Source organism: Mytilus galloprovincialis, chromosome 11 (assembly GCF_965363235.1).
Source record: "Mytilus galloprovincialis chromosome 11, xbMytGall1.hap1.1, whole genome shotgun sequence".
Taxonomy (NCBI): domain Eukaryota; kingdom Metazoa; phylum Mollusca; class Bivalvia; order Mytilida; family Mytilidae; genus Mytilus; species Mytilus galloprovincialis.
The window spans coordinates 9,117,225-9,130,829 of record NC_134848.1 but is presented as its reverse complement, the minus strand read 5'-3'; the positions used below and the strand labels follow the sequence as shown (position 1 = coordinate 9,130,829).

Below are 13,605 nucleotides of genomic sequence, written 5' to 3'. Positions count from 1 at the left end.
TAACCAAAGAAAATAAACAAAATGACAATAATACATAAATAACAACAGACTACTGGCAGTTAACTGACATGCCAGCTCCAGACTTCAACTAAACTGACTGAAACTTTGTTTATTATAATTGCATGATGGTAATAACGTTCGAAACTTGATACATTTGTATTTGTTAATTTTATGTGAGATGGTGAATATCGTTCGAAACTTGGTGTTTGAAAATTGTATAGAGGTGATGATCGTTCGAAACTTATTGTGTGTTAATTGTATGATAGTGATAACTGTCCAAAGCTCACAAATCGATTGAGAGAAAATAAATCCTGGTTACAAACTAAAACTAAAACCGAGGGAAAACACATCAACTATAAGAGGAAAACAAAGGAACAACAGGAACACTGAAGTGCAACAAAAACACACGCCAACGAAAATAAAAACGAACTATTCAATTGATAACAACAGCCATATTTCTGATTTGATACAAGACATCTTTAAGACAAAAATGATGGATTGGACCTGGTTTTATGGCTACCCAAACTTCCCGCTTTATGACAATATTACAAAATATTGCTGTAATTACAATTAAAAAAGACAAACAAACAATAGCTAATATTGTACACAAAACACAAAATAAAAAAAAGCTGCTGAAGATAGACCTAAAGAAGACAGGGAAGTTTCATACTTCTATGCATATACCTTTTTACGAATGTTCCATCTGTCACATGTCAATTGTACTTAACCTCATTTTCATGATTTAGTAGATATAGGAAGATGTTGTATGAGTGCAATGAGACAACTCTCCATCCAAATAAAAATTTATAAAAGTAAACCATTATAGGTCAATGTACGGCCTTCAACACGGAGCCTTGGCTCACACCGAACAACAAGCTATAATTAAAGGATCCCAAAATTACTAGTGTTAAACCATTCAAACGGGAAAAAAACAACGTTCTAATCTATATAAAAAACGAGAAACGAGAAACACGTATAAATTACATAATCAAACGACAACTACTGTACATCAGATTCCTGACTTAGGACAGGTGCAAACATTTGCAGCGAGATTAAACATTTTAATGGTACCAATCCTTCTCCCTTTTCTGAAACAATAGTATAACATCACAAAATAGAAAAACACAGTGACTACTGAAAAAGATTACGATTATAAATCAAGTGAATAACGTAGTAATAGCTTGACAAGGAGTAATATTTGGTATTATGTGTTCCTTGCAACGTTTATATTTCCGTCGGGTAAGGTATACCAGACCTCGACCTTATTTCAAGCACCATAAGTCAAGGTTGCACTATGTAGTCACGACCGATTCTCAGATCCTATAAGGGAGCTACCATTTGATTTTTATGGGGGAGGGGGGGCTAGGATGAAAAATTTTGTCCTGCATTTTTTTTAGCTGTAATCTTTGTCCTGCCTTTTTATTTTTTACTCTGTTCGGTCCTGCCTTTTTTTTTTAGTTTATCCTGACTTTTTTTTACCTAAATTGTCGTCCTGACTTTTTTTTTTGCAAGTGTCTCGTCCTGCCTTTTTTTTTAAACTCAAAACTCCTGTCCTGCCTATTTTTTTCAAATTTCATCCTAGCCCCCCCCCCCCCATAAAAATCAAATGGTAGCTCCCTAAGCAATATAGGTAGGTTTTATTTTATTGTTTTGTGGAATACTGGTAAAGGATATATGTCCCACGGGAAGGTTTCATCTCCCTTTGATCTCAAATTTATGGTTCATTGAAAAATGTTTAGTTTTGTGATTTGGGCTATTTCTAAAATACTACAAGCAGTATGGCCACTATATTTGCTGTATGAAATGATTTGTAAGGTGTACATGTTAGACTTTTAGGTTTTATTTGACCTCAGTGACCTCGTTTTCATGGGTCATTTGACAATATTAAGTGTTCATGGTTATATTTCTGATGACACGATACTATAAGCAATAGGTCAGTTATATTTGGTGTATTAATAAACCTGAGGGTGGAGATTTATTGAATAGAGAATGATAGGGGATATTAAACTATAAAGAATAAATTAAAAGGAACTAACAAAATAAAGAATAATGGACAAATTATGTGCTAAAATATATAGAAAAGAAAATAATGGACAAAGGATGTGCTAAAATATAAAGAATAGAAAATAATGGACAAATGATGTGCAAAAATATAAAGAATAGAAAATAATGGACAAATTGCTGTGCTAAAATATAAAGAATAGAAAATAATGGACAAATGATGTGCTAGAATATAAAGAATAGAAAATAATGGACAAATGATGTGCTAAAATATAAAGAATAGAGAATAATGGACAAATGATGTGCTAAAATATAAAGAATAGAAAATAATGGACAAATGATGTGCTAGAATATAAAGAATAGAAAATAATGGACAAATGATGTGCTAGAATATAAAGAATAGAAAATAATGGACAAATGATGTGCTAAAATATAAAGAATAGAGAATAATGGACAAATGATGTGCTAAAATATAAAGAATAGAAAATAATGGGCAAATGATGTGCTAAAATATAAAGAATAGAAAATGATAAACAATAGATAATCAACATTTAAGATGAAGTCTGAAAATAGGAAGCATACGTTAGTTACCGTCATATAATTTCTAAATAAAATAACAGAATATTATAAAATGCGTGACAAAATTAAGGTGACCAAAATTAAAAATAGAAATATAAGGATGCAAGAATAGATTGCTCCATTCGTCAATCCTCGGTAGAATCCGCTACTCTCCTTCTATCGAGATGAGGGAACGGAATTGGCCGAGTTGAGACGAATGTAGATTGCTCCTGATAGTGATATGTCTGCAAACATACGGAACACCTGGGAGCTTGAGTGTTCAGGTTATTTTTTTTTTTAAACATGACGATTTCATCCTTACCAGTACTTAAATAGTCAAATTTAAAGCATTTTCCCTTAGAAATACAAAACACATTTGAAAATATTCATCCAATTACGTTTTTTTAAACACGTTCATATGTTTCCACTATACAACTAAGGGAGGCTTTGTTTAATAATAAAAAGGGTTAAAGTCATGTGTTACAATTCAAAAGAATAAAATGTATAGTTTTTATGTCCCACCTACGATAGTATAGGGGCATTATGTTTTCTTGTCTGTGCCTCCGTTCGCCCGTCCGTTCGTTCGTTTGTTCGTCTGTCCCGCTTCAGGTTAAAGTTTTTGGTCAATGTAGTTTTTGATGAAGTTGAAGTCAATTCAACTTGAAACTTTGTATATATGTTCCCTATGGTAAGATCCTTCTAATTTAAATGCTAAATTAGATTTTTGACTCCAATTTCACGGTTGACTGAACATAGAAAATGAAAGTGCGAGTGGGGCATCCGTGTACTGTGGACACATTCTTGTTTTGCCATATTCTGCTTTTTCACCCCAGTCTGTTGACAATTTCGAGGCCCTTTACACTAGTGCATCGTCCAAGAACTCTAAATAAATGAGTATTGTTGCTGTCTATCAGATTGTTTTTTCTTAGTTTTACAATGACAGGTGAGACATACCTCTATTGTACTAGCAATATATTCCAAAAGGTAGAGAGAACATCTAAACATCAAACTTAAAAACAATTTAGTGTCCGTGTCAACAGGTCATCCGTGTCCACTCGCATAATTTCATTTCTATGTTTAGTGAACCGTGTTATCTGGATAAATAAAGAGGCGGATTTAGGGGGGACAGGGGTCTAAGCCCCCCCCCCATTTTGGGAAAAAATAGTTGCTTATATAGGGAATCACTGGAGCGGGCCCCTCTTAGGCAGTCAGTGGGCCCCCACTTATGAAAATTTCTGGATCCGTCACTGAAATAGACAATAACTGTTTAGTGTCTTTGAATATCAGCTGTATTTGTGCCATCTATGGCAATTTTCAAATATATGACAAAATTTAACGTCACAAACGCCATACAAATCATAAATTTATGTCAGCTCTAGCCTCTATTGTTTCTTTCAAATTTACATGGTGCAAATTCTGCGTAATTTCCCGTGAAAATGGTGAACAATTGTGAACTATATAAAGTCACAAATACTATTAGTCCAGTCAATCTAAGATTTAACCTCAAACTAATTGCAACAAAAAAATGTTTTAGTTCTAATCTATAGCATTATATGCCATTTATATACACAGAAAAAAGTCCCATGAAATTTAACTTAAGGAAAACTTAAAATTAGCATTTTTAATTTCATATGGAAATTAACATTGGAAGGGGAGATAACTCTTGCAAAAATAAGTCTTTTTTTGGTCAGTTTTATGTAAAGTATGATACTTTGATGGGGTTATAAGTTTGTATTTGACTAAACTATATAATCTTTTGCTCATGAAATGTATATAACCGAAGTGTTATGGGTAGTTTTATTTTTTTTGTGCCTTTTTTCATTAAAGAAATTGCAAATTTGAAGCTTTGTGACATTTTAGAAAAAATAATGTGAAAATTTGGTATTGTTTATATCTGTATATTATATTTTTTTTCAGAAACTTACTTATCTAAAGAAACTTTAAATCACAAACAGAAGAATACATGCTTAATTATTTTGATTAAATTTGAGATTCTTTACTTGGAAATGTTAAAAAACTCAATAAATGGTCAACTAATGAATTACGAAATCTAGATTATAGCTTGATAAAAGATATGAAAACACCTTTAGAGTTGTTTGTTATACTCTAAAGACCGCTGACAAATCAAGAATCAATACATTCTGATGAATAGAAGCGGAAAAGTAATAATTTTGTATCAATTTTTATTGATATTTCTGCCTTTTTTGCAAGAGTTATCTCCCTTTTCAATGCAAATCTCCGTAGGAATTTTAAATGGTGATTATTTTAGTCTTCCTCAGGTTAGATTTAATGGGACTTTATTTCTGTGTATATTTGGGGTATAATGCTTAAGATTAAAACTTTAAAATCTTCTGTTGCAATTACTTTCGGGTAAGGGTCAAAGGAGAAGGTCCGGTAAGGGCCGATTTTGGCCTCAAATTTAAGGTTCATCTAACGAAAGATTTTGGATACTTTTTAAACACTCAAGTGTCTATTTTAATTGATTCAATAAGTTTATGTGACAGATTTTAACTGATTAAGTCATTACAAACCCTCCGATTCAAGCTAAAATATGAAAAATCTATCAAATATGCCAAAAATCGTAACTTTTCAGATGGTTTTTATCAAAAATGAAAGTGGCCGCATCCGTGTTCACCCTCAACCTTTATATACATGTTATGTATTATCATCAAATGCAACCTAAATTTCAATATTATGAATGAACACGAATGCGGCCACTTCCATTTAAGACGGAAACCGTCTATAAAATTTATCTAAAATGCTAGAATTGTGAAGATTTCAGTAATTTAGCATGACTTAATGATGTTATTACCCGATATATGTGCATTGTATTGTCAAAAACAGCCCATACTTGTGTAGCAGAAACAGGCTACCTTCAATAAATAGCTAAAAGATTACATTTTCACAATTTTGAAAAACTGCTATATTTTGGGGCCAAAATGGGGTCTTAATGAACTTACTCCTTTTGCTAGATTGACTAGACTGTAGTAAATAAAGTAAAATTACGCCGGATTTTATGTTGATTCGTATTGTTTATACTTTGCAAATTCCGTAAACTGCAGAATTTTTACGTCAACTATCCGGAACAATCTTTCTTGATGATATTTTTAAAAAAAGCTCTTTCTTAGAGTATAATACCCTTGAAGTCTTTTTACGTCATTTTCATTTGAGTTAGTACTTTGTCAGATACGTACTGACTGCCGCGGCTCCTCCATTTACAGAACATTAGCCATATATTTTGAAACTATTCAATCCAGGGGCGGTTCTAGCCATTTGAAAAAATAAAGAATAAAGGAGGGTTCTAACTATATGTTCCCATTTGGATGCATTGATCGTCAACAAAGGAGACCCCTTCCCTTGAGCCACCACTGAAATCTACCAGTATCCTGCAACTAATTGGCCCTATATTATACTTGATGTTTTACCCCAATACAGGAGGGTTTGGATGGGGTTAAATGATTAAAGAATAATGCCCTTAAAAAATGAAGATTAGAGAACAACGGGCAAAAAAAAATGAAGATTGGAGAAAGAAGGGGTTAATTTTTTGAAGATTAGAGAAAAAAGGAGTTATTTTTTTAAAGATTAGAGAAAAAAGGGGTCAAAATAAAATTTTAACAGAATAACAGACCCCCCCCCCCCACCCATCCAGACCCTCATACAGTTATGTAGAGTAACACAGTAAGATTTTTTTAGAAAAGCTATAATTTGTATGGGCGTTCCATAGAAATCCAATTTGCGGTTATCTCCCTTTGATTTCATACCTGTATTATTTTGATTTATTTATACACACAGTCACAAGTCGACACTAAACTTGTAAGTAAGCAATGCTTCTTTATATAATAATTTCAAACTTTATACAAAAACTTCACCGCAAATATCACTAAGGAAAATCAAATGTGCACTATGTATTCACTATGTATTCAGATTAAAAAATTAATAACATCTGAGACTACTATATGTATAGTAGTCTCAGATAACATCGACCGTCAATCAATATCATTTATGAGTGTTGCTGTTAATATTTGGAAGACAATATTGTTTGTTTTAAATAAAATCTGTCTCTCAGTCTAAGACACTTTTCATGTATTAAAATAAGATAATTTTTTTTAACAATGTAAATTAAAGAAAATTTATGTTTCTATGGAACGTCAATTTAACAATTTTTGAACAATATTAACCGTGTACTGTTATATTCTTACGAGTGAGTTCGTGGTGACAGGTCGAGTGGTATAGGGCGATGACTACAGTGCTGAAGGTCCCGAGTTTGATACTCACTCGGGATGCTAAAAATGTCAGTACATCAGAAGGGTGCATGATTTCATCTTCTCACACACATCTCTGGTACCCATGCAGACCGGAGTTTAAGCTATCATGGGTACTATGGGGCCTCAGTTTGTCAAAGTTATTCCTAACTTTGACCAGGAGATCAATCTATCATTATCTCTTCGCTTTGTCTGTTCCTGCCGAGCAGCCCGGTGGTTTTCTCCGAGTACTTCCGCTTCCTCCACCATAATAACAGACCCTGCCCGGTGTCCTAACACTCCTTGCCGTTTGAGTGGGGATTGTCCTCGTAAATATTAAAAACATTGTAAATACGTTAGTGACACATTCCCATTAATTCCGATAGAGAGTGTTCATGGGTTCCATTCACTGGCGGATCCAGAAATTTTCATAAGTGGGGGCCCATTGACTGCCTAAGAGGGGCCCACTCTGGTCATGCTTCAGTGATTCCCTATATTTGCAACCAAATTTTTCCCAAAATAGGGGAAATCCGCCTCTGCCATTGTACACTCGCAGCTCCCGAGGGGTTCTTCAAGTACAAACATACATTCTTTTCGTCAATTATAGATTTGATTCTGTTATTAAACTCTGATTAAATTCTTTTCATGCGAACAGTATAGAATGGTTCTTAAAACACTATGAATTGTTGCTATTGAAAAGCCTGTTTAGTTCAATCATTTAGAAAATGACGGTCTGGTCGTCCTGCTGATTTGCACGGTGGGCATGCAAACGAAGATTGTTTTGTCTTGGGAAAGCGCTTGACGGCTGCTCTCATGGATTTAGCATCCTCTATCGTACGTAACTCTTCTAGAAGCGATTCTAGAGCTTGTGATATTTCTGGTTTATAGATGCTAGTGTTCTCGCACGAAGCTCTGTACCATATCTCTGTTTTATTAGTTTAGGTAGCTCAGGATGGATGAGACGAACCCATGTCAATATCAAGGGGTTTTCTAATGTAGGTGATAGCTCCTCGCCGTCCTCGATGTCTTCATCGTGGTGAGTTATACCCATATCTTTTCTTAATAGACTGTCTTCAATAAAGGCCATTAACCGTTGGTACAAATCTTCAGGTCTCTCACCTGGATCATAGTGATTAGTGAATAGAATCAAAGTCAACAAAATGCGCACCAGTAATATGAAAACCATAGTGGAGGCGGACTATTAGTGAATAGCATCAAAGTCAAAAATATGCACACCAGTAATGTGAAAACCATAGTGGAGGCGGATGGTTTACCAAATGTTGTCGATCGATGTGGAGTTTTTAACAATGGTGTTCCTAGAAATTATTTGGCAGTAGTTGGCAATCTGTCCTAACATAAGCTCTAGCATGCTAACTTTTTGCTCTCGTGTTTTTCTGTTGGCTTCTGGGACTTCTTCCCCATCATTTGCAAACCCCCTGTGAGTTATTGTTTTTGTTTTCTTTTTCCATTTGGTACCAGACACAAGAAAAGGTGCAAAGTTTTTGTCTAAAGATAACGTATATATATTAAAGGTTCTGACGCCAGTTTTCAAAAGTGTTCACAGTTTCAATCCTTGTTAAGCACCACCGGGTGTAACTAGCCATGCTTCAAGTTGGGACAATATTTATGTTGTCGTTCACTTGCGTTCACAGTAATGTTTTTATTACGGAATGAATTGCACACATTTGTACGAAGAACGTGGGACGTAATCTCGCTGCCACCACGCCAATAAGGAAAATCACTACACAAATGTACGACTTGAGATATTGTCTATTTATTGACTAACATAGTAAAACATGCCAAGTTATATAATCGTTAAACAGGAAGGGAGAGCGTTAATGTTAAATGTTAAACACACATCGGAAAACCGTTTCCGGAATATGAAACTACCTGGCGCACTTAAACTTTAGTATGAGTAAATAGAAATCTATGAAATTTAAACACAAGGTTTATGACCATAAAAGGAAGGTTGGGATTGATTTTGAGAGTTTTATTCCCAACAGTTTAGGAATAAGGGACCAAAAAAGGTCCCAAATAAGCATTGTTCTTGGTTTTTGCACAATAACTTGAGTATAAGTTAACAGAAATCTATAAAATTTTAACAAGGTTTATGACCACAGGAAGGTTTGGATCGATTTTGGGAGTTTTGGTCCCAACAGTTTAGGAATCGGGGGCCAAAAGAGTCCAAAATTAAACTTTGTTTGATTTTATCAAAAAATGAATTATTAGGGTTCTTTGATATGCCAAATCTAACCGTGTATTTAGATTCTTAGTTTTTGGTCCTGTTTTCAAATTGGTATACATTAAGGTCCAAAGGGTCCAAAATTAAACCTAGTTTGATTTTAACAAAAATTGAATTCTTGGGGTTCTTTGATATGCTGAACCTAAACTTGTATTTAGATTTTTTTATTATAGGCCCAGTTGTCAAGTTGGTCCAAATCGGGGTCAAAAATAAAACTTTGTTTTATTTCAACAAAAATTGAATATATGGGGTTCTTCAATATGCTGAATCTAACCATGTATTTAGATTTTTAATATTTGGGCCCGGTTATCAAATTGGTCCACATTGAGGTCTAAAGGGTCTAAAATTGAACATTATTTGATTTCATCAAAAATTGAATTCTTGGAGTTCTATGATATGCTGAATCTAACCATGTATTTAGATTTTGAATATTGGACCATGATAGGTAAATGTCCAATTTGAAAGTTTTTTAAGTTTAAGTTCTTAGACCACATTCATTCTCTGTCAGAAACCTATGGTGTGTCAACTATTTGATCACAATCCAAATTCAGAGCTGTATCAAGCTTCAATGTTGCTTCCATACGTGCCCCAACTGCTCAGGGTTCGACCTCTGCGGTCGTATAAAGCTGCGCCCTGCGGAGCATCTGGTTTGTACCTGGATATATACAGCTATGTTTTGAATTTTGGGTCCTCAGTGCTCTTCAACTTTGTATATGTTTGGCTTTGTTTATAACTATTTTGATCTGAGCGTCGCTGATGAGTCTTTTGTAGTGGAAACGCTCATCTGGCGAATATATGAAATTTTAATCGTGGTCTCTATGATGAGTTTATTTGTACAATAGTTGGCTAATTGCAGGATAAATTGGTTTATATACAGCTATGTTAAATGTGTTTTATTTATTCAACAGACTCCAGTTCACTCAGAGAATGTAAGAAGTGGACGAGAAAGAAAAGATACAAATAAAATGTCTAACAACGTAAATACAGCTGATTCCATGATAATCTCCCTTGATAAGACAACAGATAGGTCAAAGGAACACTCCATCTCAAATTCAGGTGATGTTAAGACAACAGACAAGTCAAAGGAACACTCCATCTTAAATGCTTGCGAAAATGACTTTGAATGTAAAGTGTGTGGTGAACGTTGTAGCAATGGTACAAATCTGAAGGCGCATATGAGATCACACATTGATAAAAAGACTTTCAACATGTTTGAATGTGATATATGTTACAAAGGGCTAAGTACAAAGCATGGTTTAAAAATACACATGAGAACACACACTGGTTATACGCCTTTTAAATGTAAAGTGTGTCGTAAAGAGTTTAGTAAAAAATGTAGCTTATTGAAACACATGAAATTACATATAGGTGATAAACCATATCAATGTGATTTGTGTGGCAAAGAGTTTATGCAGAATTGTAATTTACAAACACACATGATCACTCATACTGGAGATAAACCTTATAAATGTAATGTATGTGGTAAAGCGTGTAGTCAGAGGGGAAACTTATTGCAACACATGAAACTGCATACAGATGATAAACCTTTTAAATGTGATATATGTGGTAAAGAGTTTAGTCAGAATGTTAACTTAAAGACCCACATGAGAACACATACTGGAGATAAACCTTATAAATGTGATGTATGTGAAAAAGTATTTAGGAGTTATCAAGGTTTACAAATACACATGCTGACACACACTGGTTATACACCATATCAATGTGATGTATGTGGTAAAGAGTTTAGGCAGAAAGGTAATTTACAAACACACATGCGAACTCATACTGGAGAAAAAATTTATAAATGTGATGTATGTGAAAAAGTTTTTATGCAATTAAATGGTTTACAGACACACATGAGAATACACACTGGTGATAAACCTTATGAGTGTGATATGTGTGGTAGAAAGTTTAGTCGGGTAGATACCTTACAGACACACAAAACAATACACACTGGATATACACCTTATCCATGTAATGTATGTGGTAGAGAGTTTATAAACAAATCTCGGTTACGGACACACAGTACTGTGCATACTGGTGACAAAAAGTATAAATGTGCCGAATGCAGTAAAAGTTTTCGTGACAGTCATAGCTTACGGGTACACACGAGAATGCACACTGGTGATAAACCTTATAAATGTGGTGTATGTGGAAGAGAATTTAGTTTTAGACAGAACATGAGGGTCCATATGAGAACACACACCGGTGATAAACCTTATAAATGTGATGTATGTGGGAAGGCGTTTAGGCAGAATGGTGCCTTACAGACACACATGAGAACACATACTGGAGAAAAACCTTATAAATGTGATGTATGTGAAAAAGGTTTTAGGCATATTTATGGTATACAGAAACACATGACAATACATACTGGAGACAAACATACTGAAGATAATCTTTATAAATGTAGTTTATGTGGAAGAGAATTTAGGTCTGAACAGTACATGAGGATCCATATGAGAACACACACTGGTGATAAACCTTATGAATGTGATGTGTGTGGTAAGAGATTTAGTCATAGGGGTAACTTACAGAGACACAGTACTTTGCATACTGATGACAAAAAGTATAAATGTGACCAATGCAGTAAAAGTTACACTAATAGTTATAATTTACGGATACACATGAGAATACACACTGGTGATAGACCTTATAAATGTGATGTATGTGGTAAAGGATTTAGTATTGGGCACACCATGAGGGCCCATATGAGAATACACACCGGTGATAAACCTTATAAATGTGATGTATGTGGAAGAGGATTTAGTCTATTTATGAATTCACAGACACATATATGTTTTCAACCGCATTAGGATATGTTTGATATGATGCATGAAAAAATGATGAGAAAGAACTTTCATTAAAGGATACAAGATCATGCTACTGTGTAATTTATTATGAGTCATTTGAATTTATTTGTGTTTCGCCTCAGAATGCGTGGTATAGAGATCACAATTTGAATAATGGTTACCGTACGGCTTTTCACAATTTGCCCATACCACATAGTCAGCTATATAAGGCCCAGAAATGACGAGTGTAAAGCAGTTCGAACGAGAAAACTGACCGCCTAACTTCTGTTAAAAAAAAAATCAACGCAAAACAAATATGCAACACAGCAACAAACGACAACCACCGAATTACAGGCTCCTGACTTGAGACAGGCACATCCATACACAATATGGCGGAGTTAAACATGTAAGCGGGATAACAACCCTCCCTTAACCTGAGACAGTGTATTACAGTACAACATAAAATCGAACTATACAAATCAGTCGTAAATGCTAGTCAATATATATCATATTTTTGAAGCAACAGTTGTATTATATTTCAATTTTGACGTATCGAATGTTTGTCAGGTGTACGTGTCAAACTGGCAGGTGTCATATGACCTTGACCTTATTTTCATGATTCAGTGGTCAAAGATTAGTTTTTGTGTTTTGGTCTTCTTTTTTCATACTAAATGCATAAGTTAATTCAACTAAATTTGGTGAATTGAAAAAATTAAGGATGTACATGTCAATCTTACAGAGTTTATTAGACCTTGACCTCATTTTGGCTGTTTATTGCTCTGTGTTAAACTATGATTAGTGTATTAAGGTTTATGTACCCTTCTGTAGCCATTTTTGTACGAACTTTTCAAACTTCAATTGTATCAAAACTACAGATATTATGAATAATAGAGATAGGCCATTTTGTACATATTCCAAGGGGAAACTTGACACAAAGCATTATTTTTTACTGTTCCATTGCATTTAATAGAAAAAGAGGACTTTGTGGCAAATAAATCAAGATTTTTATAGAAAATCCACAGCCTTTATCCTTGTACTCTCATATTTGGCAATTTGATGACTGATAGATATAGGATTATTGCATGCAGTGCTAGCATTGATTTCCTTAAAACAAGTTTATAAATGTAGTTATTGGTTAAAACAAGTATAAATATGGCCAAAATCAAGTACACCTTTTAGGGTGCGCTCGACTTTAGTGACTCAGCACGAGGTGTTTTGGAATTTACAGGTTACTTAGAACTTTTTGTAAAAAATAAACACTAGCACATCATAGAAAATCAAGTGAGTAATTTATGTTTCAAATTTTATAACAAAAATCTCTGTATTAAAGGCTGTTGATTTTCTATAAAAATCTTGATTTATTTGCCACAAAGTCCTCTTTTTCTATCAAATGCAATGAAACGGTAAAAAATAACGTTTTGCATCAAGTTTCCCCTTGGAACATGTACTAAATAGCCTATCTCTATTATTTATTATATCTTTAGTTTTGATACAATTGAGGTTTGAAAAATTCGTACAAAAACGGCTACAGAAGGGTACATAAACCTTAAATGGTTGTATTGATGACACGTGTTTCCCGTTTGGTTTATCTGACCGTCACTCATTTCCTGGATCATTTAAAGTTTATGTGATGCATGTATTAGAGCTCTATACTTAGGATAATCAATATAAAATCAATAGTTAATAGAGAAGGTGAGATATTTCAGAGTGCACTCTATTTCTCGGATACTCTTAAGCAGAATGGTCCCTAATTGTACTATACAACTGCTAT

General features: G+C 34.1%; 1 protein-coding gene across 3 annotated transcripts; it reads left to right on the top strand.

Annotated features, from left to right (window-relative positions):
* Window positions 1-6,297: 6,297 nt before the first annotated feature.
* On the top strand, window positions 6,298-11,925 carry LOC143051593 (uncharacterized). Of its 3 annotated transcripts, none has more exons than XM_076224480.1 (2): window positions 6,298-6,372; window positions 9,951-11,925. In XM_076224480.1, exon 2 carries the CDS (start codon window positions 10,008-10,010, stop codon window positions 11,856-11,858), a length of 1,851 nt encoding a protein of 616 aa, XP_076080595.1. In that variant the 5' UTR covers window positions 6,298-6,372; window positions 9,951-10,007; the 3' UTR covers window positions 11,859-11,925. The 3 variants fall into 3 exon arrangements, with proteins under 3 accessions (XP_076080595.1, XP_076080596.1, XP_076080597.1); XM_076224481.1 differs by having other exon boundaries at window positions 6,308-6,376; XM_076224482.1 differs by lacking the exon at window positions 6,298-6,372 and adding an exon at window positions 7,517-7,836.
* The last annotated feature ends 1,680 nt before the right edge of the window (window positions 11,926-13,605 follow it).

Excerpts from the sequence above, each read along its gene's own strand:
- LOC143051593 (XM_076224480.1), top strand. The coding sequence starts at position 10,008 with ATGTCTAACAACGTAAATACAGCTGATTCCATGATAATCTCCCTTGAT.